At 46.0% G+C, this 23,179-nt stretch overlaps 2 protein-coding genes across 2 annotated transcripts in view; one reads left to right on the plus strand and one right to left on the minus strand.

Moving 5' to 3' along the window:
• Positions 1-469: 469 nt before the first annotated feature.
• LOC104124482 (purpurin) lies at positions 470-4,863 on the minus strand (the record flags this gene model as incomplete). Its single annotated transcript, XM_035892388.1, has 4 exons — positions 4,747-4,863; positions 3,471-3,607; positions 1,765-1,877; positions 470-682 (listed from the first exon to the last, which is right to left on the minus strand). Coding segments are annotated over exons 1-4 (580 nt in total), but the record flags the coding sequence as incomplete, so codon positions are not given.
• Positions 4,864-19,693: 14,830 nt separating this feature from the next.
• Positions 19,694-23,179, plus strand: part of PDE6B (phosphodiesterase 6B) — a 21,657-nt gene continuing 18,171 nt past the window's right edge. The window contains exons 1-3 of the mRNA XM_009636824.2: positions 19,694-20,104; positions 22,381-22,533; positions 22,862-22,951. Of these exons, the coding sequence (XP_009635119.1) occupies positions 19,694-20,104; positions 22,381-22,533; positions 22,862-22,951 (654 nt within the window). The remainder of the gene's footprint in view (positions 20,105-22,380; positions 22,534-22,861; positions 22,952-23,179) is intronic.

A 23,179-nucleotide genomic window follows, 5' to 3' on the forward strand; every position in this document is an offset into this window, starting at 1 on the left:
GCCCAGGACACAAATCGTGGTGGAGCTAAGAGTGAGGGTGCTCCTCCCTGGAGGCAGCTTTTCCTCCTTCCCTAGAGGACAGTGCACAGATCTAAGCTGAGATAATGTTATCCAGGTGGCCAAGACAAACATTTCCCAGTGCAGAAACACCAGGTCGTTACACCTGCCCCTATCCGATCTACCAGAGTAACAGAGCTGATCTTCCTTAGGTAGTGTGCCAGTTTCAGCACACAGGATTCCTATAAGGGCAAAGTTCAGGCTGTACAACCACCCTGCAACAGGCTCTCTCCCTTTTGTGGACTTCCCTTTGCAGCTATTTTCTTATTAGATATAACATGAAAAAAAGGGTAGCTAAAAGAATACAACTTAGTTTGCTACAGTTCTGTCACATTTACAGCAAATGCAATCACGTACTCTACAAGCTGCCAGAGCAGCCGTTTCAGTGGGTTTGCTAATTAGCCTGGAGTACCTGACTGAAGCACGGGCTGGAACTGGCCAGACATGCAGATTTCTTCCTGCTTCTGACGCACGATGCGCTGAATGGCTGGGGGGAGGCCACGGGGGTTGCGTGAGAAGATCAGGGAGTAGCCATCATCACAGGAGCCATCCTCCTTTAGGCTGCGGCAGGCATAGGTAATGGCATAGTTGTCATAGTCGGTGTCAATCACCCAGTAGTTGTCCCCTGAAACATCAGAACACACACATTTGTCATGGTGGGCAAAACAGAGCAGGGATGGACTTAGTCGTCCTGCAGGGAGATGCCTCACTTCAGCTCATGGCAGGGACAGCTCCCCAAAAGGATCTAGAGTCACCTTCCATGTCCGTCTTATCTCTGCACCATGAAGTGAAGAACTGGGACGTGCACAGGGCATCTGGAGGCCCTGTTGTTCCCCATGACACTCGGTGCATTTTCACCTTTGGTTTCGTAGGCTACAAGTATTAGGAGGACTTCCCAGGCTTTCAATGACAGAAAAATTGCTTTATGTTTCTTGCTCAAGTGAGGGGTGAGGGTGTGGGGAGGCAGGTGGTGTGGCCATACAGATGAAATTTTGGCCATACAGATTACTTTCCTACACATGATGCAAAACATGCCTCCTGTTTTCCAGCCTTGCTCAACTAAGTGCATTTTGCTGCGGCTTAACTGCCAGTTACCAAGTGAACGTCCCTCTTCCTGGTGCACTAGCAGGCCAAGTCCTGCCCAGTTTCCACAGCTGGAGTCCCACAGCTATAGGAGACTTAGGCACAAAGTATGGGGTGCGCAGGGTGCGTGACTGAGGTTCAGCACAAGCAGTTTCTGCAAGGGTGACTTCAGTTAACTGCTCCATTTTGTTGAGTCCAGCTGTGTCTGTCTGAGAAGAACTCCAGTGCCTTGCTGCTGGCGTGCGGATGCGAGCCCACACATCCCCTCCCATTAGCTATGAGGAGTACAAGGATGACTGACCCTCAGCACCTTCATAATGCCCACTGCGGGGCCCAGGAGGTATTGCTTCCCTTGGTTCAGCAGTCCACATGTACAAAATCTATGTGTGTGGCACATTGCCTCTGAGCTGCATCCTCCCTGTTAATATATATTTGGTGTATAGGTGGGGTCTCTGGATCCTGCCACTTCCATGGACATAAAAAGCACTACTTGGATAAAGTGTTCCCCCCCAGAATGCTTTCTCTCTGCTTGGAGCAATCTCAGCTCGGTTGTTTTTCCTGCTCATATACTGAAACACGCAAGTCTGGGCAGCTGTATGTATGCTATCAACCAAGTTCACTCACCACCGCTGGAGAGGTAGCTGGCCAGGCCCTGGTAGGTCATGTACATTTTTGCTGGAGTGGTTGGGTCAGGTACTGTGTACTGAGCAGCCATGTCGGCACAGATCACCCAGAACCTGCAATAAGATCCATGAGACTGAAGGTAAAACCCTGCATCATGTGAGCTTCAAATGGGTGTCCCTCACTCAGGACTCAGGCAAGAGCAAGGCTAAGGTTCAGCATGGCTGCCTCAGGCATGGGCATGGCCTTTCTTAATGCAAAGTCATTGTTTGTCATTAAGTAATGCAAATCAGTGACATATCCCACCCCCCCCATCACTGACAGTGCATCGCCGCTGTCAGGTCCCCGCTTCTGCTGCGCAGGTACACTGCTGCTGGGGCAGTGCCCTGACCCTCCTTCAGCTCAGCAGGCTTTTTACCACCCATTTCTGGACAAGCAGACAGCCACCAAGCAAAATGATGGATGTCAATTTTTGGCTCCATGCTAGCAGTTTGCAGAGTGAGCTGACCTGCATTTCAGCTCGATTGGGCTCATTTGTCGTGTCCCCAGGTGGAGGCAGGGAGTTGGCTCTCCTCTCTCTAACCCTTCCTAGCTCTGTTGACACAGGCACGTCTGTTACAAGCATGGAAATAATTACAGCCACTCTGCTGTCCAAGCTAGTCACAGGCCTTCACGCAGGCTGTGGGAACCCTGCAGGTGCCTGAACAGCCTTCGTCATCCATTTCTTCTAATGCCCTTCTCGGGTTGGCATCTGTTTGCTTTGAATACCACCTGCGTCTTAGCACAATTTGTCAAGTGTTACCTGGATTTGTGAAACAGTGGAAGGGTCTTCATTCCCTTCCTTGCACAGGCTGTGCTTCCCCTTTACCCTGCCACTGCAGAAATAAATTCCCAGCAGCCCTGAGACCCCTCTTGGTTTCTCTAGAGTCCTTTCAGGAATCTTCCCAACCGCACTGCATGGCATGCCTGCAAAGCTTCATTTGCCCCATCCCAAAACATCCTGGAGTGCTGTGCTGTTAAAACTTATAAGGGTCATAGCCACCTGCTCTGCTGTGTTATTCATGTGGTTAGACAGTTTTTGGTAGTTAATGCACAACAGAACTAGAGCCAGCCTACTGGAATCCCCAGATTTTCTTTTCTACACCCAGAAAGCTATTTAATCCCTTTACATGTTGTAATTTCTTATAGTAACCATGACCAGCAGGCAAAATCCTTAAGCTTCCTTCCATCTGTCTATTCAGGCATCGCAATGGCATCCAAGAGTTAACCACGTGTTTTCCTCAGAAGTCCATCCAAAGCTATGTTGAAGGATCTGTGAAAGTAATGCTCACTTACACTCCTCTCCTTCCCCTGAACCTCTCAGTGAAATGAGAGCTGTCCTGCCCTTGCAGCCCCACAGGCTTTGCTAGCTCTCACTTGGTTGCAAGTCATCTCTCACTTGGTTGCAATTCATTTACCCAACTGCTCCATCATTCAAGATTTGGCTTTATAAATGACTTTATGCAGTAGTTTTGTGATGGACCCATAAAGCTGAGAAGTCAGCCAGGACTCAAAGGTGTCTAACCTCTGTCCTCTATTAACTTGATTGAGCTTCCTTTTTTGATGAAGAAAACCCATTCGTGTTGTGTGCTGAGGATAGATCACCATCCATGTCCCCCTCCTCTAGTACCTCATGGCAGAAGCTAGAGCTGAAAGTCAAGAGAGCTCACCCAAAAAGCTTCACTCGGCCTTTGGAAGATGCTGTCATTGTGCCGTCTTCCTCCACGGTGTATTCAGCTGAGATATTGTCCTGAAGGAAAAGGCCTTCTGGATCCTTCTTGGCCAGGGCATACCATTTCCCTGCATACTAACATGAAAGACTATTACTATCTGGATTAATCACCATGGCAAGATCAGCACAAAAGCATTTTTCTAAACATAGTGCCTTTCTAACTACCTATTGCCTGGCCTGTGGAGAAAGTTTGGGTGGGTATGTAGCACACAGCTCCTGCTATGCCACCTGATGAACGCTTGCCCCTGTGCCAGAAGGAGTTCTGCACTGCTGTGTTGCTATACTTGTCTTGTGAGACGTTCCTGCCACAGGGACCCCACACCAAAAGCTTCTCCCATCCTGAGATGCCTGCAGGGAGTCAGGACGGTTCTTCCCTGTTCCCATTCAGGCCCCTGTTTTTCCATGGAAGATGCCATCAATGATACCAAATTGCAGCCACAAAGACCTTAGCAAGCTGGCTGCAGACACTCCTGTGGCTGCCAGGGGCTACAGTTGATCTCTGATGGTGAAAAGGGTCTACCCAGCGAAGCAGAAAGTGGTGACTCTGCACGCTATGAAGAGGAAAGGTTGTATTGGGGAGACTAGCAGCAGCGGGAAATGAAATGAGATTAAGAGGAAGAAGATGTCTAGGAGAAAATGCGTCCCTGAAAATGTACAAAAAGTATCTAGTAAAATGAAAACAAGATCTAAACAGGTGACTGACAGGCAAGAAGGCCCTCAAAAGTTAACATTATTAGTAGAAATACTGAAGAAAGCAGAACTTAGCTGTGTTAAATTTGATTCTTTGGTGAAGTTAATGAGATCTGTTTGGCAAGCTACATGCTTAAGCCTGAAACAGAGTCCGTAATTCCCAAATACAGGAGCCTGAGAAAAACTCTGACTTTTTAAAACCGGGATGTTCCCAAAGCTCTCCCCAGACGCAGGTTTGTTTCTAGCGAAGCCGGTCTTGTACAGAGGAAATGCTGGCCCCACCCCAGCTGCAATCAGAAGCTTGCTGAGGGACAGTCAAAACAGGTACTGGCACACCATAGCACTCAGAAGGTTAAGCAGCAGTGAGAAAAAGCAAACTACAGGAACAGTGTCTGAGAGACAGCCTACAAAAGAAGTTAACTTCTTGGCAAGGAACCTCTTTAGATAAAATCCAACACATAACCTGCAAAAACATTTTATATATGAAGCCTCTTCAAATATACTGTTGAAGTAACCATAATTACCCTTTTTGGATCAAAGTTGTCTTTCACAGAGAAAGACTCCACCGCACAGGTCTGAGCTAGGCCGTATTCAACAGTGGAGAAGATCGAGGCCAGGAAAACATACTGTGCGTATTTCATTCTGCAAGACAAAAGCAAACGTGGAGTTTTATTTCATGCAGTAGATGTGGGTAGCTAGCGCTGTGCCTACAGATACATTCCTCTTGTTTTCAAACTAGTTTCTTTCCATGCTGAGTAGACAACCAACTCCTCCACTGAGAAACCACTGGGTCATTGTGGTGCCTAAATCCAGCCAAAATTGAACATCAATGGCAATTACTTTGCAAGTATTTTTCTTGCCAGTAGTAGTATTGCAGTTCACATTATTTTTACATTACAAATCAAGCCTGGATAAGGTTGGTCAGAATTGATAAAAATTTGATTTTTTTTCAATGTTTGTTTTCACAAGAAGAATAATGTTCTGATGAGCTTTGGTAAAGCACTGTAGGCTGTAAGGATGTTGTTTCTAATTATTTCATGGTGAGTGTCCACTTTGCCTTCAAGCCAGCAAAGCTGAGCTCTTCATGACCAGTTCTCATCATCGAAACAGGCTCTGCCTAGCTGTCCACTCTAATGGCAAAATAGATCTTGGTATTGTCTGCCCTCAGACCATTCCCCCTCCAAACATGACAAATGATCTTCAATTTCTAGAAGCTTGATCTGTCATTGCAGCACAGCCACAAGGTGGCCATGGCTTTATTTGTCTCCTTGGGTATCCCAGCTCATCCATATCCCAGCATATTTGCTTCTCATGCTTTGGGAAGAGAGCATCTGCATATACATTCTTGCAGAGTACTTGACCCTGAATACCTGTTATGATGCCAAGATAAAACACAATTACCTGAAACTTGCCTGCAGCATCCAAGCTGAGCTACCAACCCAGGACTTCCAAACACCCTCGCAGCTACTCTCTTCCCAGCTGCTGCCATGCAAGCTGTACTTCCCTGCTGCAAGAGATGCCAATCTGGCCCGCCTCTGCTGAGAAGAGACCTACCTGTTAGGGTAGAGACGTTGGAGATCCCCGAGACTACTCTGCTTCAGTCTTTGGGCTGCAGTCAGCAGGAGAGTTTTGTGTCAGTTGCCCTCCAGCTGCCTTTAAATAATGAATCTGCAAGTCACTAATTGGTTATTTTCGCTCGTGTGCCTGAATAAAACGCTTAATCTTGGATAATCCATTATGTAAAAACCAACTGTAATCCTCACATTGGTGGGTCTGACTGCTGTACTAATACAAACACAGCTTTTACATAATGGAAAAAGCTGCCCAGAAAGCTAATAAGTCTACTGATGTGATTGTACCACACCTTTGTCTCACTGAAGTCTTTCTGCTTCTAACACGTGTATGGAGAATAAGCACAGAGCATTAACCAGAGAAACTCATGGACTATACATATTCATCTGCATAGGCACGTGTTCATATTTAACAACTTGCATGGGGTAGATATATAATTAGGTCTTCCAATATCTGCATTGATGAATTAAGGTGATCCTTGCAAGAATAGAAAGATGTTATGCATTTTCTACTGGGGGAGGGGAAGTACAAAAATAAAAGTTTGGCCTTTGTGCTCACATCAAAGTCTTGGAGCCCCCAGTTGTCCTGTGCACTGAAACATGTTTATACACATTCTTCCCGCACATCTTGTCAACATTTCCAGTTACATAAATACTATAGCTCTCTCCTTCCCAAGATGTTCTTCCTAGAAGCTTTCCATGGGGGTGCAATAAAGCACAAAACGATGAGAAGGCAGAAATCATAAAAAAACATTTTTGGTAGCAAACCCTGCCTGCCATTCTTACAAGTTCCCCAAGTGCCCAAAGAATTTCCCCAACTGCAAAGGCTGTCCAGGTACTCTTTCTACCCAGGCTCACCTGAGAGATTTAAGACTTCAGAAACTCCCACTGGAGCTGCCAGCACTGGCAGTTACTTCTCCCACCAGGCTGCTGGGTGCTGGGGAGCCTTGGGTATACCCACTAGGAATGACTCTGTAGTTCCTACGGAGTACGCCCAGGGAGTTCTGGACCTCCTGGTACTGATCCAACAATCTAGACATTCAGAATAAATCTAAAACCTTCTGGGTGTGTTGGACTTGCTGCAGAGATCACTTACAGCTGCTTGCCCACGAATTTCTGAACAGAAACACGTAACCTCACCCTGTAGCTGGTGTGAACTACGTTGCTTTCCAGTCAGCTTGTTTAGGGTTGCCCATTATCTGGGAAAGACAGTCCTTGCTTGCTGCCAGAGGAAACTTTGATTTGGCCTCTGTGCAGCTTCCACTTATTCTTTAGAGGGACGCAATGATACTTTGCATGAGCATGTCCGGCAGAGGAACCAAGAATACCTTGCTGACGTCAACTGCGTGGCTTCGAAGGCAACCTGGGTGAGTTCACAGGGGAAAGACCTGCTGCTAACTGGGACAGGAAGGTGAGAGCACCCATCCCAGGCCAGGGGTGACCAGGAGCAAGTGCCACAGCATGCACCCCTCTGCCATCCATGCCCTCCCCAACCACAGTGGGGCCATGCCATCACACCCCATGCTCTTGGCTCTGTCTAAGTGGCTTTCTTTGTAGTAGATGGAACACTTTGGGGCTAGCCAGTGTTATGCACAATGGCCCCTTCTTCTCCCTGGGCATTTTGGCTGGGTTTATCCAGGGACAGCAAGACCTGGAGGTGTGGGGAGATGGCACACACCCAGCTGCTGCGATGAGATACCAGCTGCTTCGTGTCCTGGGCAATGTGGATCTGCCTTGTCCTGCCTGGACCCCTTGGCCTGATTTTCCAGAAAGACGCCAAACAGCCATTTGTGGAACTAATCCTTCAGCTACAGCTGTCTGCTCACCATATGTACTGTGCCTCAGGGATGAGCAGGGTCCCTGAAAGGATTGCACAGGGCCGGCAGCCTCCTGCACCGAGTGTGAAGAAACCAGCTCTGTTAATTCTGGCTCAGCTTGTTACCTATGGCCTTGCGCACACACTGTGCTGCCTACCTTCAGCTCCCCTGGCCCACGCTCCTTGTACTTGTGTCTTCTTCACCAGCACCATTTACTTCATTTAGAAGTGAAAGGAAAATCAACAGAATGCCCATTTAATTTCTTTAAAATGCTCAGCCACTTAATGAATGACATAAGGAGTAACGTCTTAAATTGCTTTTTGAGGGCTGCTAGATAGATGCCCACTAGATTTTCAAAGGCATTTCCCCTGACACCGAATCTGAGTGCAGAAGTGTGCTTTTCCACCTTGACATGGGGATTTGACAGAGAACAAACGGCAGTGTTTTCTGTAAATTAGAAGGGCTTCAAAACACTTATCACTTCATCTGTTTCCAACAAAACAGATTAGTTTATGTCCATGTGAGACATAGGTGACACTTGAAGCCATGCTTAGGTGACCACTTAATCCCCTGGGGATTAGAGACATGCTAATAATAGCTAATCACAGCACAAGATTTTGGTTGGTGACCATAACATCTGTCACTGCATTATTTGCTGTTTGGAGCAAGAAGAAAACAAAATCAAACTAACCTTCATTTTCACAGTATTATGGTAGTTTGTGCTGGGCATAGAAAAAAAAAGGGAGGCATCAAAGATTGAAGCATATTCCTGGGCCTGTTAAATTTGACATAACAGGAAATGGATCTTTTAAAAACAAAGGTGCACTGCAGGGTCTGGCTGTCAAAGAAGATATCCAAGGGCCTGTTCCAGACCTGCTCATCAAAACTAGCTGTTTTTTAATGGAAGAGGTGGCCTTACCAAATGAAACATATATTCAGTTTACTGGATTTAGCACAAGAGTAACTGGTAGTTTTAATGGCCTGCAGCAAAACAGGTATGCAGAGGAGATGATTAATCTTATCTTCTGCCCTATCCTGTGAAATACAGCAGCAGCAGTTTTGGATTTCCTACCCCTAGCATCCCCCCTCCTTCTGCCGTATTATTGGAATAAGCATTGAGTAAACTGCTCTGGGAATTACTGCAGTTGCAGTGCCGGCTCAGATTAGCAACATGTGCTAGCTCAGCAGCCAATGGCACAGTATGAGATCTCTAAATAGCCTCCTGCATCAGGCATTAAGTTCCCTGCTGTCCAGCAGGCAATGAAGTGGTGGGCTTGTTTACCAGGGTGCTGGAGAACAACTACATGTAGATGCATTTTGAGTCACCCTTGAAAGCTATTGTGGTGGTTATTGCACTGTAAGTCGGGAGGGTTTCCTGCTCTAGCTTTAGATCTAATTTGTGCTGCTGAGAATGCAGGGCTTCCTTCTGGGGTGTCACACACATGTCCCTGCACTGCCGGAGGACCCATGCTCCAGCCTTGGGTCGGCCAAGGACTGAGGGAAGGCTTTCCCATATTGGAACACCACATGAAGGCCGGTGGCTAAGAGGTTCTCAGTTTCTGTGACTTCTGCTCATAAATGCTGATCTTTTCCAATTACGAGAGTGATGCAATAAAGATGAAGAGGAAATCATTTGAAGTTTGTTCCTCTGTGGTTCAAGGGTAAGGTTATTGGGTGTGTTACATCATTAGATAAAAAGCATCATAAATCATTGCCTTATGACTTTCAAGGCGCCATTCAAATACCTCAAGCTTTAAATGACATAAACTGAAAGGCACCTTTCCCTTCCTGAAGTACGATAGTGTCATTCTTGCTAATTGTATTGACTGACAATTGGTAGAAGCAGGGGCTCACAGGCTCCCGTGCACACAATGCATCTCAGGCACAGACAGACACACATCTCCCACAGTTCACAAGCAAAACCAGAAGGCTGCTCAAAGCGCGGGGGAATCAAGGAGCCTCAGCCCCTCTGCCATGATGGGTAGCCAGCCCAGGGGAATGGATTTCTCATGGCTGTTGTCAAGGGCTTGGCAGCAAAACTAAGTTACAGCCTCTCCCACAACCCCTTCAGCATCTTGCTGCCTTGGCAGCACAGGGTGAACGCAGAGCTGGCTAAAATCTCTCCTGAAGTGGGATTTTGACATACAGGGATCGGCTGGCCAAAGAGGCAGATCACTTTTTGTGCCATCTCCTGGTTTCTGCAGAACTGTATATACGCTTGAGCAGTGAGCTGCTGGATTTCACTTTCCAAGCCATGACAGTTTCCCTAATGGCCTGTTGCTACGCTGAACCAAAAGACCATCCATGCCTGAGGCAGCCTGATAAAAAAAGAAACCCCTTTGGACCATCAAATAAAAGGTGTACATTTTGATGTTTGTTTTCTAGTATTTATTGCTAGGCGTACTGTTGACATATCTCTATAAATATATAGATATATTTACTACTACTGAGCTGGTCCATTTGCATACATGGGCAGCTTTATTCATTTTAGTTGCAACATTTTATTAAAGATACAATATTTGTCTTTTCATGCCAACCTGCCAGCTCCTGGAGGGCAGAGAAGCCTGGAGAGCCTGCCTTTCCATACCGGGCAAGGAGAGTGGCACCTGCAAACATGAGGGGACTTCAGCTGTCTGGGGCTAAGCTCTTTGCACTTGAAGACAGCTGTGGGGTATCTCTGTGGCCCAATCCTATTCTTCTCCCAGGGGGAAGGCAGAAGGAAGCGGGTTGTTCCCTTGAGGCGGCCAGAAACCCCTACCACATTTTGCAGTGAGGTAACAGGCCAGAGCTTATTTAATCCCTAGCATTATTCAAAGGATGCCTTCCAAAAACAAGAGGCACAAAGGGTACGTGAACATCCCTGAAGGTGTAAATCATGCATGTAGTATTATAAGTCTGGTTCCTTTTCTGTTCGTGCAACAGAAACAGCTTAACACCAAAAATGCAGGAATAAATCTACAGGCTCTAACTTGCTTCAAAGTACAATGTAATGGCAGAATATACGTCCTCCGTTACATAGTACAGATGATAAATGCTGCTTCCAGATTAATCCAACAGGATATTTACAGCTCTGTACATGGCGTGCATCTCAAGGTGCTTTACAAAAGTGATACTGCTGGCACAGAGCTTGAGTAGTTCTGGATAAGCCAGGATGTCCATGCCAGCCCTGATGATGGATTTAAAAGCTAAAACCAGAAGCACAAATTACCAAAGCCAGGGGAATCTGTATGTGCATGCGGCCAAAGGCCATTAGCCAGGCACCTGGCCTTAGTAAGCATTAGAGGACGCAGCTGCGATTTGCAACAGAGGGCGGAAACAGACTAAGGAGGGCAGGTTTAGATCAGAGCACCTTTCTGCACTGCAAGGAGAGGGCAGTTGTGAACGTGAGGCTGATTAGTGGGTCACAGAGCATAGGCTTTGACATACAACTGCATTTCAGCTTTCTACCTCTGCTTCCTCTCTGGGAGAAGAGGATGGACTTTGCTTTGGAAAAGGGAAAAGAACTGTGGGGTTTTTTTCCAAGCTATCAAAGGTGATCAAATTGTTATTATTTTTTCACAGAGGATTTTTTTTTAATGCTTTAAACAACTGATTTTCTTTGAAGCTGCAAGACCTGAGGTAGGGTAGATCTTCCATGGATAGGAAACTTCACTGTTTTCACCACGGCATGCTTCTTGTCAGCTGCAGGCTGACATGGTGTATGACCAACCCTGCTGCTGGATGGCAAGAATATGAGCACTTGCTTCCTCTTTGCTGCAGCCTTGTACCTGACAATGTTGCACCCCTTTTTACACTGTCCTGCTGTGTGCTCTGAGACGACACAGTCTCTCCCAGCTTCTTTTCATGATTTCTTGGCTTTACCTCTTCTTACCCATGGTGGCTACACTCAGTCCCACACTTCTGGCTCCCCAGTAGTCTGTCCATTGAGTTAAAGCCACTTTCTGTGATTGCATCCCTGTGCCCAGCACTGTCACCCCATCCTGGCAAGGCCTATCCCTGAGCCACCTCCACCTTCATTACATCAGTGGGCCATCAGCCTCTTTCTAAACTCACCTGAACACATATTTCTCTGAGCATCTTCCCAGCCTGGTTTAGTTGTCCTGGAGCAATTGTGTTGAGAATTACTCGGCATCACCTGTTCCTACCTCAGTAGCCACAAGCAAACTCTGCAATACTCCCCATGGGACCCTTTCAACCTTGATTTCTCCCTACTCAACATTCCCCCTGGCTTGCGGAAATGCTTCCATCCCCTGCGTCTTCCCTGATGAGAAGCCCAAGGATTTTCATCAATAACAAATTCCAGAAGCATGGATGAGCATTTTCTGTTGGCTTTTGCCCCATCGCCCTCCTGGCTCATCACCACTCTTTTTAATCACTGTACTCTCCATGTTCCTTCCCAGGTTTCAATCTTCGGCTATTTCCACAGCTTCTTATGGACTCCATAGCCTTTTTCTTCTTCCTCATGACTTTATCATCTCTTCTGCTCTTTCTTTACTCTTTAAGTTACAGTCAGTTTCTCTACTCCACTTCTTTTCCACTAAACAATCCTATTCTCTGCCTTTTTTTCCCCCCTCTTACTGTGGCCATGTTTCCCACAAATCACTTCACTCATCTGGGATTCTGCCCTCTTATTCTGCAGACATCTGCAAACCTTTTCTTAGAGCCTCTTCTCTCCTCTTCATCATTTCCTCCTGCCACTGCATGCACAAACTTACTGCTGGGTAGATCTGAGCACCTATATTGTGTTATTAGTGTGCCTTATTGAAGTTCCATGTGTTCTACCATTGTGTGTTCCGTAACTCCATGCCCAGAGTATTTGGGGAAGATGGTTGCGCAAGGAGTGCGCATGGTAGAGTTTGGGAAGAGTTTAATGATCTTTTTTGTTCTTCAGCTTCACAGGACATTTGACCAACTAAGTAATCCTCTTATTCAGGGTTCAGTGATTTGTACTAAGAGCCTTGGATGCAATCTGTCAATTGAAAGATAATAGACTCGTGTAGTCTTACTGCAGAAATTGCCATTCCTACTGTGTTGTAATAATTTTTTTTAACTGAGGCAACTCTCCATAAAATTCAGAGGAAGAGAATCTGTGTGTGTTTACAGTGTATACAAGGAGAATAAATACAGAAGGCACATCACCATGCCAGGTCTGAGGGACTTATTCAAGGCTCTGGTACATTTCCAGTCTTCTGCCATGGCAAAGATACATTTTCTCATAGATGTCTCTCAAAAACCAACATCTATACTTGCCAAAGACCAAACTGACTTATGTGCTGGAGCGCAAGGGAAGGGCTGCCACTTTTGGAAGCCCAGGACTCATCCTGGAGCACTGGGCAGTGCAGGGTCTGGCCTCTTACACACTAACATTCCCTTGAGTGAAGAACTCCAGTAGACCACGTGCTTTTATACCAACTTTAAACAACAGGCAATTATTTAAAAAAAAAACAACAAAAACCCAAGCCCAAAACCTAAACCAGACCCAAACATGGATATATTTTTTCTTTTCCCCAGAAATAAAACAATTAACGGAGAATGAGCCTCACGTTAACCTGAAGAAGTACTTTCTGTGTCTTACCGATTTTGGCAAGCTAACCCAGCACGCCTATTGATTGTTGCTTACTCAGAACACACTACCACCTAAAGTAAAACTTTGTGTTCATGTGTGTGTCCATAGCACCACCTCCTTTCTGGGACAACCATTCAGATTCAAATCTTAGAGTGTTTGCCACAGTTCACCAATGCAATACTTAAACTAGTATGCTAGTTTTAAAGTAATTCTCCAAAAGAATTAATAAGGGGAGGGCTGATGTTCCCTGGTCATGACAAGATGGAGCCAATATTCTGGCCGAGATGCAAACAAAATTTTCTCAGGGGTGTTACTAGTTTTAACTCTAAACCTTGTTGCTCACCCATTACAATTGAACTGCCAGCAGCACACTTTCCCCTGTCCACAGCAGTGCATGGGATTTATACTTCATTATAACATTTCATGATCCTGCTACAATTCAGGTATCACCTACCCAGCCAGTGAGAACACAGAGCTCTAGCATAAACAACTACTGCTCAAGCTGCTTTTTCTGCAGACCTAGGATTGTCACTAAGCTGCGCTCCTGTCCTCCACTGCTGTATTTCTGTGTAACAGCCAGATTACACTAAAACAAGGGGTTTGTGCTCATGCATATGCTCATGCACACATGTGCTCATGCACACACCCCAGCTGACACGCATCCCCATTGCTGCCATCCTGCACCTCCATGAGGCTCCTGCCAGCCAGGGGCAGGACTCAGTGCTTGCCCAGGCTGGGCTGTAGGAGGTTCCCGGTACCCATTTCTCCAGCCCCTCTCTCTGTCCCTCTGACGGGCAGCCCTGCCCTCTGCTCCCCCAGTTTGGTACCATCCCCAGACTTGCCCAAGTGCCCTCCGCCCCTTGTCCAGCTGCTCCTGCCTTGCCCATGGGTGCCCACAGGAAGCCTGTGGCAGGGTCCCACCTGCTGGTGGATCCACAAGCGGGGCCGCAGGTGGGAATGGGACCCTGGCAGTGCCTGGCATGGAGCCAAGAGCCCTGGCAGCAGGGTCATGCTGTGGTTCGCGGAAGGCGTGTGGCAGGTTCCCCCCTGCTGGTGGATCCACAAGCGGGGCCGCAGGTGGGAATGGGACCCTGGCAGTGCCTGGCATGGAGCCAAGAGCCCTGGCAGCAGGGTCATGCTGTGGTGCCATCTAAAGGTCCCTGGCCAGCCGTGGAGGGGAAGGAAAGGCCGGGGAGGATGCTGAGCAAGACCCCTGAGGTTTTGCACGCTAGCCCTCCATGTGGCAAGAGGCAATCTGAGTGCAGCAGGAGGAGCAGGCTGGACTTTGGGGGCAGAAGAAGACCCTGGCCCAGGAGGGGTGAGGGGCATGGCTCTGATCCTCACTGGGTTCCTAGGGCTCCAGGCAGGAAAGCTTATTCTTGGATACAAGCAGGTGGCATGAGAATATTACTTGGTAAATCAGATAAGCTGCAATCTCGTTATGCCAACAGATGAGTGGGCCACAGAAGTTTGAGTGTAGCTGTCAATACAGCATCCTGTAAGGATAATGTCTAATCAAATTAGTCATTTGCATCTCCCCTTCCCACAGCCTCTTTGGTTAGGAGGAAAATATTGTTCCCATGAAGGAGGGGCAAAAGCATCTTCAGACATACCACCTCCAATGCTTGCCATCATCCTTTCTGCTTTGCAGGTGGCATCTGCACAATCTGCTTCCGACTGAGTCCCGTAAATGGCTCTAACAGTACTGCTTTTCTTGGGCAGTATGTTTTGCACCACATCAGCTGGATGATTTTACTTGGAGTTTTCAGTAGTGTCCATCCTAGGACTGGGGAGAGTCTGTGATATGAGTTCTTGGGGAGGAGATGAATTTTATTCCCAGAGACTCTAGCTCATTTTCCCAGCCACCAGCCAAGCCTTCAGGGCAGCTTAAGCATTTGAAGTTTCCATCTGAAACACTGTTTAAAGGACATCCAGCAACACCCAACAAGGCAGAGGTCTTATGCCAACTCTGCAATTCATTTTTAAAGCTATTAAAAACAAATGTGTGCAACCACACGTGCTCAGATATTATTATGCTGTGTAACAGCCTAGTACAAGTTTCCTAAAATAGCAGCCTCATCCTCCTCCAAAATCCTCCATTGTCTGCCTAAGTCCAATCAAACGGCATTATCCTGTTGCAAGCTTAGACTGTATCCACCATATCACTGGTATGCCAGCAATGGCTTTCATGGTGCCACCTAAGTTTCCCTGAAGGCCTAGGGAACACCTGCAGCCTTTGCACCATGCTTTAAATTCTGGGTACATCAGCCTACCACCCTTCTCCAAGGGGTTTGCTCTGGCACCACTGGCTCCCTTTGCACAGATGATTTAGATTTCCGCCCGCCATTTCTATGTGGTTTCAATTGCACTGCAGTTATACAGCCCTGGCTTGGCTTAACCAATATTGACTCAGTTTCTCCACCTCCACAGTACTTTAGGACCTTTATTCTTTCCCTTGTTAAGGGGAGATCTTCCTGTTAAGTTCCAAATCCTGCATGCAGAGGAAGGAACTGAGCTTGGATCTTTCATGTTTTGACCCTGGAGCATCACTGTTGGACTCCACTTGTTTTTCTTGAAAACTTTTCAGAACAAAAACATTTATCTTGAACTGAACAGAATGTTTCCTACCAAACAAAGTGTGAATATCTGGGAGGTTTGGATCCAAAAGAGTGCCAGCTTCGATTCAATATGAATAGTTCACCCATTTGCAATTTTTCAGCTCCCTAGTCACAACCCAAAAGCACGTACAATGATTTGCATACCCCTTAATACAGCCACCAAACCTGTTTATGTCAGCTTATATCTAAAGAGTGAAGCCATACAGCCTGGAAAACACCGTATGTTACCAAGCCCAAAGGACCTTCTGTTCAAACACAGGGCATCCCGAGCACATCCTGTAGAGTGCTGTGTTGAGATATGCATTTCATACACAGCCTGATTCCTGGACATTGAAATAATTCAGGGAAGTGGGTATGATCTTCCAGGAGACCTTGTCTCCTTCCATAAATCTGACCTGGCACAAGGGAAGTCCACTAGATCAGAAAAACTGCTAGGCCACAGTATGCTATACCATAAGGGGATCTACACTTCACTTCAGACCTTCTTCAAAGTCCAGGTGATAGGAAACTTCATTCATTTGGGATACCTGAATCCAAAATGTGTTAGTCCCCTAGCAAGTTTTTTAATTGGTTTTACTTTACCCAGTCCTTTTTCCTCCCCATCATTGTGGGATGAAACAAGGCTTGTGCTTTACAGCACACTGGAAGGGCCCAGGTGGATGATACCAGGGTGGAGGCCTTGGGAGGCAGAAGGATGCTTCCAGGTTTCATCAAGCATGAATCATCAATAAAATTACTCCCATCTGTCAGGTTTACACTGCTGCAGATGAAGGTTTTCCTGGTGTCCAAGCAACCATTTCCTCACATATAACTGACCTGGGAGGCCACGGACTGTGGGAGGCTGGACCCACAGAAAAATGGGTTTCTCTCCAGCTATAAGAAGTTGTTTTTCTGTACCATTTCCATCAGGCTGGTGTCACTGCATGTGCAACACTTCTGACAAGAGGTGTTCACTGGGAAAAAGGATGGCATCTCTGTTTCTGTCTACGATAAGGTAAGAGCCATCTCTTTCCACTGTTGTGGAAGCCATTTCAGATCTGAAATCTCCTCTCCTACATGACTATGGAGAACAGACGGTTTCCTTTTTCTTAGCAGTAGCCTTTTACACAAATGGGGACTGTTTTGTTTAGAAAAGAGATGACTCAAAAGAGACATGAGAAACCTCAGCCTTTTCTCAGCAGTCACATTTTCTCACTGTCTGCCAGGTGACACATCTGTTTAGTACAACTTGGCATAATCTGTTATACAATAGAAGGTTCATCCTAATGGATGTACACCTCCTTCTGCCTCATGGCATTGACACATGTTCAGCCTGTGATAAGCCCAGACAGTGACTCATCCCCATGAATTCGCCAGGTGACTGTTCTCCACATAAGTAGGGCTTTCCACACACCCTTGGTGAGTTCTAGTCCTCTTCTCCTGCACACAGCTGTCTGGAATTTAATTTTAAGATGGTGCTCAAACACATTTACAGACACCTGACCATGGCTCATATGCTAGCTTAATATGCATTTTTCCACCCATCAGTGGAAATACTGAGATGCTCTACATCTAAGACAACCTCCACGGAGAATCTTACTCAAGAAATTCTTACATTTAATTAGTGAGCTACTAAAAACGACTCTTCCTCTTCTAAATATATATGCCACAGCTTTTTAACTATTTCATCTAAGCCCCAATCCTAAGACACAGAATATTTCATGTGTCATTTCCTCATGAGTCAAGAGCTGCGACGGTCATTACGTTCCTTCTGTCCACAGACTTCTTACTCTGTCACAGAGGAAACTATGCCGATATGACACAGTTTGCTCTTGACAAAACCACTGTCCTGGTTTCAGCTGGAATAGAGTTAATTTTCTCCCTAGTAGCTGACACAGTGCTGTGGTTTGGATTTAGCATGAGAATAATAGTGATAACACACTGATGTTTTAGTTATTGCTAAAACCAATGAAAGTTTCCTCTTGTTCTTTCTGCCACCCTTTGTACCCAGAAAACTGCGGCAACATGCAAGACCTTGCCGCATGGCCTGCAGCCTGAAGCATTGCCATCCCTACAGATGTCAGACAATTAAAATTCCCCACTGCCACCAAGTCCTGTGCTTGGGACAGTCTTGCTCACAAAAAGGCTTCATCCATCCCCACTCTGGAGAACTGGAGCTGGAGCACCAAGCTGGTGCTGAGTGGGTCCTTGTCCCTCTGCTAGAACATGGACATTTATGCACCCCTGGCACACATCACCTTCTTGAACAATAATTCTACTTTAATATCCTGACTACAAGAATTACCAGAGCAAGTCTCTGTCACACTAGCGTAAAGGTGTCTAAGGTATTTAACCAGTTGACCCAACAACTTTCCTACTGCATCTCTGGTGATCCAGGGAACTGAAAGAGGGAATAGGAGAAAATGGAATTATAAATAATAAATTTATAGACCTTTGTCTTGGTTTCCACTGTTTTACCTGCAATCTTCTGAAAGCATTTCTCTCTTAACTCCCTTCCTCTATACTCCCATGACTTTGTGTGAGGGTGTTCACCTCCTGTTTCAGGGGTGGACACAGAAGGATCGGCAGCTATCTGCTCTGTCCTCCTGGCATATGGGAGCCATGGCCCTCTCCAACTATCCCCCTCCTGAGTGCCAGCCCCCCTGCATAAGCATTTCTAGCACTGCCACCACAGCTCCTTCTCTTGTCACCCTTCTCCCCACATTCACATTTGGGCTGGTTTGCACCACTCCTGGCAGCAATGCCAATGCTCATAGGGACGGGCAGCCTGAACCTTTACTTCTTGAACAGGGTAGCCTTGATTATCTTCCAGCAATGCAGTGGATGGGACTTACCCCATTCCCCACAATGAAAACATTGTTTAATTCCCTTGAAGAGAGGGGGCCTCTTTGGCAGTTTGACTCCCAGCATAACATTGACCTTCACCTGCTGTTTGCACACTGATGTGAAACAACTTCTGTCCCTCACAGCCATAATTCCCACCCTTTCTCCACTGACAGAGATGAGGAAAATTTTTCTACCGTCCTGGATGATTGTTTTTTTCTTTTTTTTTTTTTTTTTTTGTCTGCAGGGCTTCCCATGATTCCTCAGAGTGTTTCAACCCAGCCACCCCAACCTGAAGCTCTCCAGATTCCTTCCTAAAGGGATGCCACTAAGAGGCATGTTTTCCTCTCCTGGTTCTTACTAGCAAGAAGAAAAGGCCACAGACCTTGCAAACTCAGTTTAAATCCTGGGCTAAAACATTGAAGATAGGTGCTTCTGTTTGAGAACGGACCTTGCAGCAGCAGATAAAGAACAATGCAGTAGTAGAGGGAGCATGGAAAGAGCCAGCATTACCTCACCATTTTTGTTTTGACCATAGTGCTCTTTTGTGAAGGATGCACTTCCTACTACTGCAGGGAGCTGGGAGAGCAGAAATAATAAGATGCTCACCTTGTTAGCCAAGGATTAGGCCCAAGCAGTATATATTTAATTAGACTTTAAAGAGCTTATTTCAATGTTAGGAGATGCAGTTCTTCCCTGTTGCTGCTGCCTCAATATAATTGTTTCAGTAAGTGTTCTGCTTATCAAGAGAAAGAAGAGTGTTTTCAGATATTGTGAGCACTCAGTTTTTGTTTGCATTTAGATTAAGAAGAAGAAAGTTGACCCAAAGCTCTTGTAGAGGTCATCTAATCTGTTTGGTTGAGAAGATCTGTCCTCCCACAGACTCACCTTCGGCACTATAAAGGAATACCTCTTCCTGATGACAAGCTCTCTTTGCAGTGTTACCTCGCCCTTGATCATTCTGGAAGCGACGTCTTCTATTACAAAAATTTAGGAACTACATCAGAAATTAGAGATCTGTTTGCACAGACCACATCTTTGGACTACTACCTATCACAAGTCCCAGGGCATTCACAATGAGCATTAGTGAAGAGGACGTGGAGAAGTTTCTTGATGGCAACCCTGCTTTTGCCAAGCAGTACTTTGAGAAGAAACTAAGAACAGAGTCCTGGGATAGCAATGAGAGTGAAATCCTTTTTGAGTTGATCCAAGACATGCAAGAAAGCATCAACATGGAGAAAGTTGTTTTCAAGACCTTGAGAAGAATCAGGTCCCTTATTCATGCTGACCGCTGTAGTCTTTTCATGTACAGGCAGAGAAATGGCACGCCTGAACTAGCAACAAGGCTTTTCAACATCCAAGAGGGAAGCACCTTGGAGGAATGCCTGGTTTCCCCAGACTGCGAGATTGTCTACCCTTTGGACATAGGCATTGTGGGCTACGTTGCGCAAACCAAGAAAACCATGAACATCAAGGATGTCAGTGAGGTAGGTTTGGCATTTATTCATTCACTTGGTAGAAGAAAGGCTCATATGCTTACTAGTGCAAAGGGGCCAAGAGGTAGCACCGTATCTCGGTGCTTGGTCAAACCTCTTGCAGTGTAATAGCTGTGTAGTGGAAACGAAAGCACCAGTACCAAGTATGTAACTTGCTTGCAATTTTATTTATGGAGTGAGATGAAGCTGTGGACATTAATTATACTAGGTGTTAATGTTAGCAAACAAGTGCACTGTCACACCTTGCCTGTCTAATTTAAAAAATAAAAAATAAAAAAAAAAATCACATCTAGTCCAGCAGAGAAGAGAGAGTGAGGTACATCTGCTCTGAATGCACATGGAATTTTCCACACACATTTATATTCCATGAGTAATAGGCAAAGAGAGAGAAAACTTTTATGGTGAGTCCAGAAAGGGTTTTCCACCATGAATAATATTTGAAAATGTTTTCTGTCTGATGAAGCTTGGGCCAAGGGCATTTAGGGGCATTTTTATCAGAGGGAGCGGACGTGAGAGCAGGTGGATTAACTGCAACCTGTGTACAGCTGAACTTCATCAGAAGCAGCAAGAGACAAACTTCAATGAAAAAAACTCTTTCAGCAAATACTGCACGCTGCAATACCAGGAGGGATCCAAGGAATTTTAATGCTTTATTTTTATGCCTTCATGACAATATTTACCCCCTGTACTTCTGGCTTGAATCATGTAAACCTGAATGGCAGCAATAACAATCCGCTTGTTCTAATCATAGGTATAAAACTAAAATCCATGTGACCCAAATATGGCATTTGGGATTACTCCATCTATTGTTTGTTAGTTACAAAGAGACCATCTGTTTATCTATCCGTTTGTTGCTCAATAAGAGCATATCCAACTGCTTCAGCAAAAACTTCCTTGTCCTCCACAGAACATACTGAGACATTGATTTTGTTTTGCAAACTTTTTTTTCTGGGAGGGGTCGGAAGCATCAGAATGGAACTTGACACTTTTAAAGCTCTCTGGCTTCAGATATTTCTCCAAGAATATGGAGGGATTTCAGTGCTGTGAGCCAAATGCCGCACACCAACTCCAGTGCTTTCAGGCATTGCCATAAGGCAATCCTTTGAAGGAGACTCAGAGACTAAATGCTTGGTCTATCCCAATTGGCAGGAAAGGCCAGCAGTGGGGGAGGTACAGGGAGACGGTGCATTGGGCGTGATTATTCTTTCTGGTGCAGCTTTCTGAATATGATCAGAGCTGTGGGGCTTTTTCTAAACCAGCTAGAAGGACTTGTAGATGACGAGATATTCAGCTGGGCAGGGAGAAGATCTTGGGTCAGCAAGATCATCCCTGCACTCCCTGTTGTCAGGTGTTGATGGTGTCAACAAGGCCCTGTGCAAGCAGGACAGTGACATTCACATAAGGAACAACTGGACGAGTTCCCTTTGTGCTGCCCCTACAGCATGACCTAGCACACTCCCAGTGGTTTGAATTGCCATTCCCTCATGGGCGACTCCCTGGACAGCCCAGTCCATAGTCATGCTATCGGCATATTGCAACCACTTCCAAAATGCTCCTGGGGCAGAGGAGGTGGGTTGCTCTCAGGGGCAGGGGCAGAGTAACAGGAACCACACACCCCTGGGTGCCAGCCGCATCCTCCATTGGGATACCTTCCCTACTGTCTACCATCCCATGCACAAAGGCTCAGCAACATGCGAGGGAATGACTGGGAGAGCATTTTCAAGAGAAACAAGGGGTAAAAGGCTTCATGGAGGCTCCAAGCTGTCAGCAGCTTCAGGTCCCAGGCAAAAGCAGAAGGAAAATGAGGGTGAGTGAACTTCCTAGTGACTGTACCAGAGAGCACTGGTTTACAAACTACGGCTATGCAGTGCTGTGTGGCAGCTGGCTGTACCCACTTTGCAGTGTTAACAAGAAGTCAGAGGAAAGAATGGAGGAGGTCCTATGAAGGATGTCAGTGATCTGAGAATGACTAGTGGGGAGCCTGCTTGTTCTGACAGATTTTGACATGTTAAAGCTTACAATTTGCAAGATCTTTGCAAAAAGTGAAGAAGTGCACGTGTTGCAGTCAGAAGCCACAGCCAGTTCTCTTGGTACTAGCTTTGCCACCTATACATTGTCCAGTTTTCCGCTAATTCGTTTCTCTTCCTCAATAATTTTTAAAGCAGAACTTTCTTCAGGCATCTTACTGTGAGAGGCTGTGCTTTGACTTGGCTTTAGACTACAGACATTGTGGAAAATGCTTAATCTGTAAATTCTCTATTGAACAGTGTGCCCAGTTCAGTCCATTTGTTGATGAGCTCACCGACTACACTACGAAAAGCATCCTTGCAACACCCATCTTGAACGGCAAAGATTTAGTTGCTGTCATTTTGGCCATTAATAAGCTGAACGGCCCACACTTCACCAGCTCTGATGAAACAGTAAGTGGTCAGTAGCTCAGTTTCTATCAAGCAGTCATTGCTTTTGCCATGTAACACTGACTCTTCTACACTAGGGATATCTGCTTTGGTGAAGCTGCACTGGTGCGAATTTCCCTGCAGGGCACTCATCCTGCAACAGAAGAGGCTTATTATGAGGATGCTTATCTCAGAAATGTTTCAGGGAAGTTACAGTGGGATAAGCCTCATCAGCGCAAAGCAAAACATTTATCCGGGGAATTACCATGACGCTGCTAAAGGGGTGTTATGAAATCCAGGATACACAAGGCTGCTGCTGCATTCGACTCAATCTCATTGTTTGCCTTTTCAGCTTTTTCTGAAGTACCTGAATTTTGCCTCCTTGAACTTGAAAATTTATCACTTGAGTTATCTTCACAATTGTGAGACTCGAAGAGGCCAGGTAAGAGTGAAAATGCAGATTGGGTTGTGTGTCAAAATCAAGTGAGTACATTCTTCTGATTTCAAAGGTGTAGTTGATCTGCTTCACAGATTTGTGCCTGAAAAGCAAAACGAAAAAGGTGCCCTCGCCTGCCTTCAGATACTGCTCCTTCACCAGAGTCGTTTATTAGTGATTCCTCCTGCTGCTGTTGGCAAAACCAAAGGAGCTGACCCAGTGTCACCAGCTTCA

This window comes from Egretta garzetta, unplaced genomic scaffold, assembly GCF_000687185.1.
Source record: "Egretta garzetta isolate BGI_Z169 unplaced genomic scaffold, ASM68718v1 scaffold604, whole genome shotgun sequence".
Lineage (NCBI taxonomy): Eukaryota > Metazoa > Chordata > Aves > Pelecaniformes > Ardeidae > Egretta > Egretta garzetta.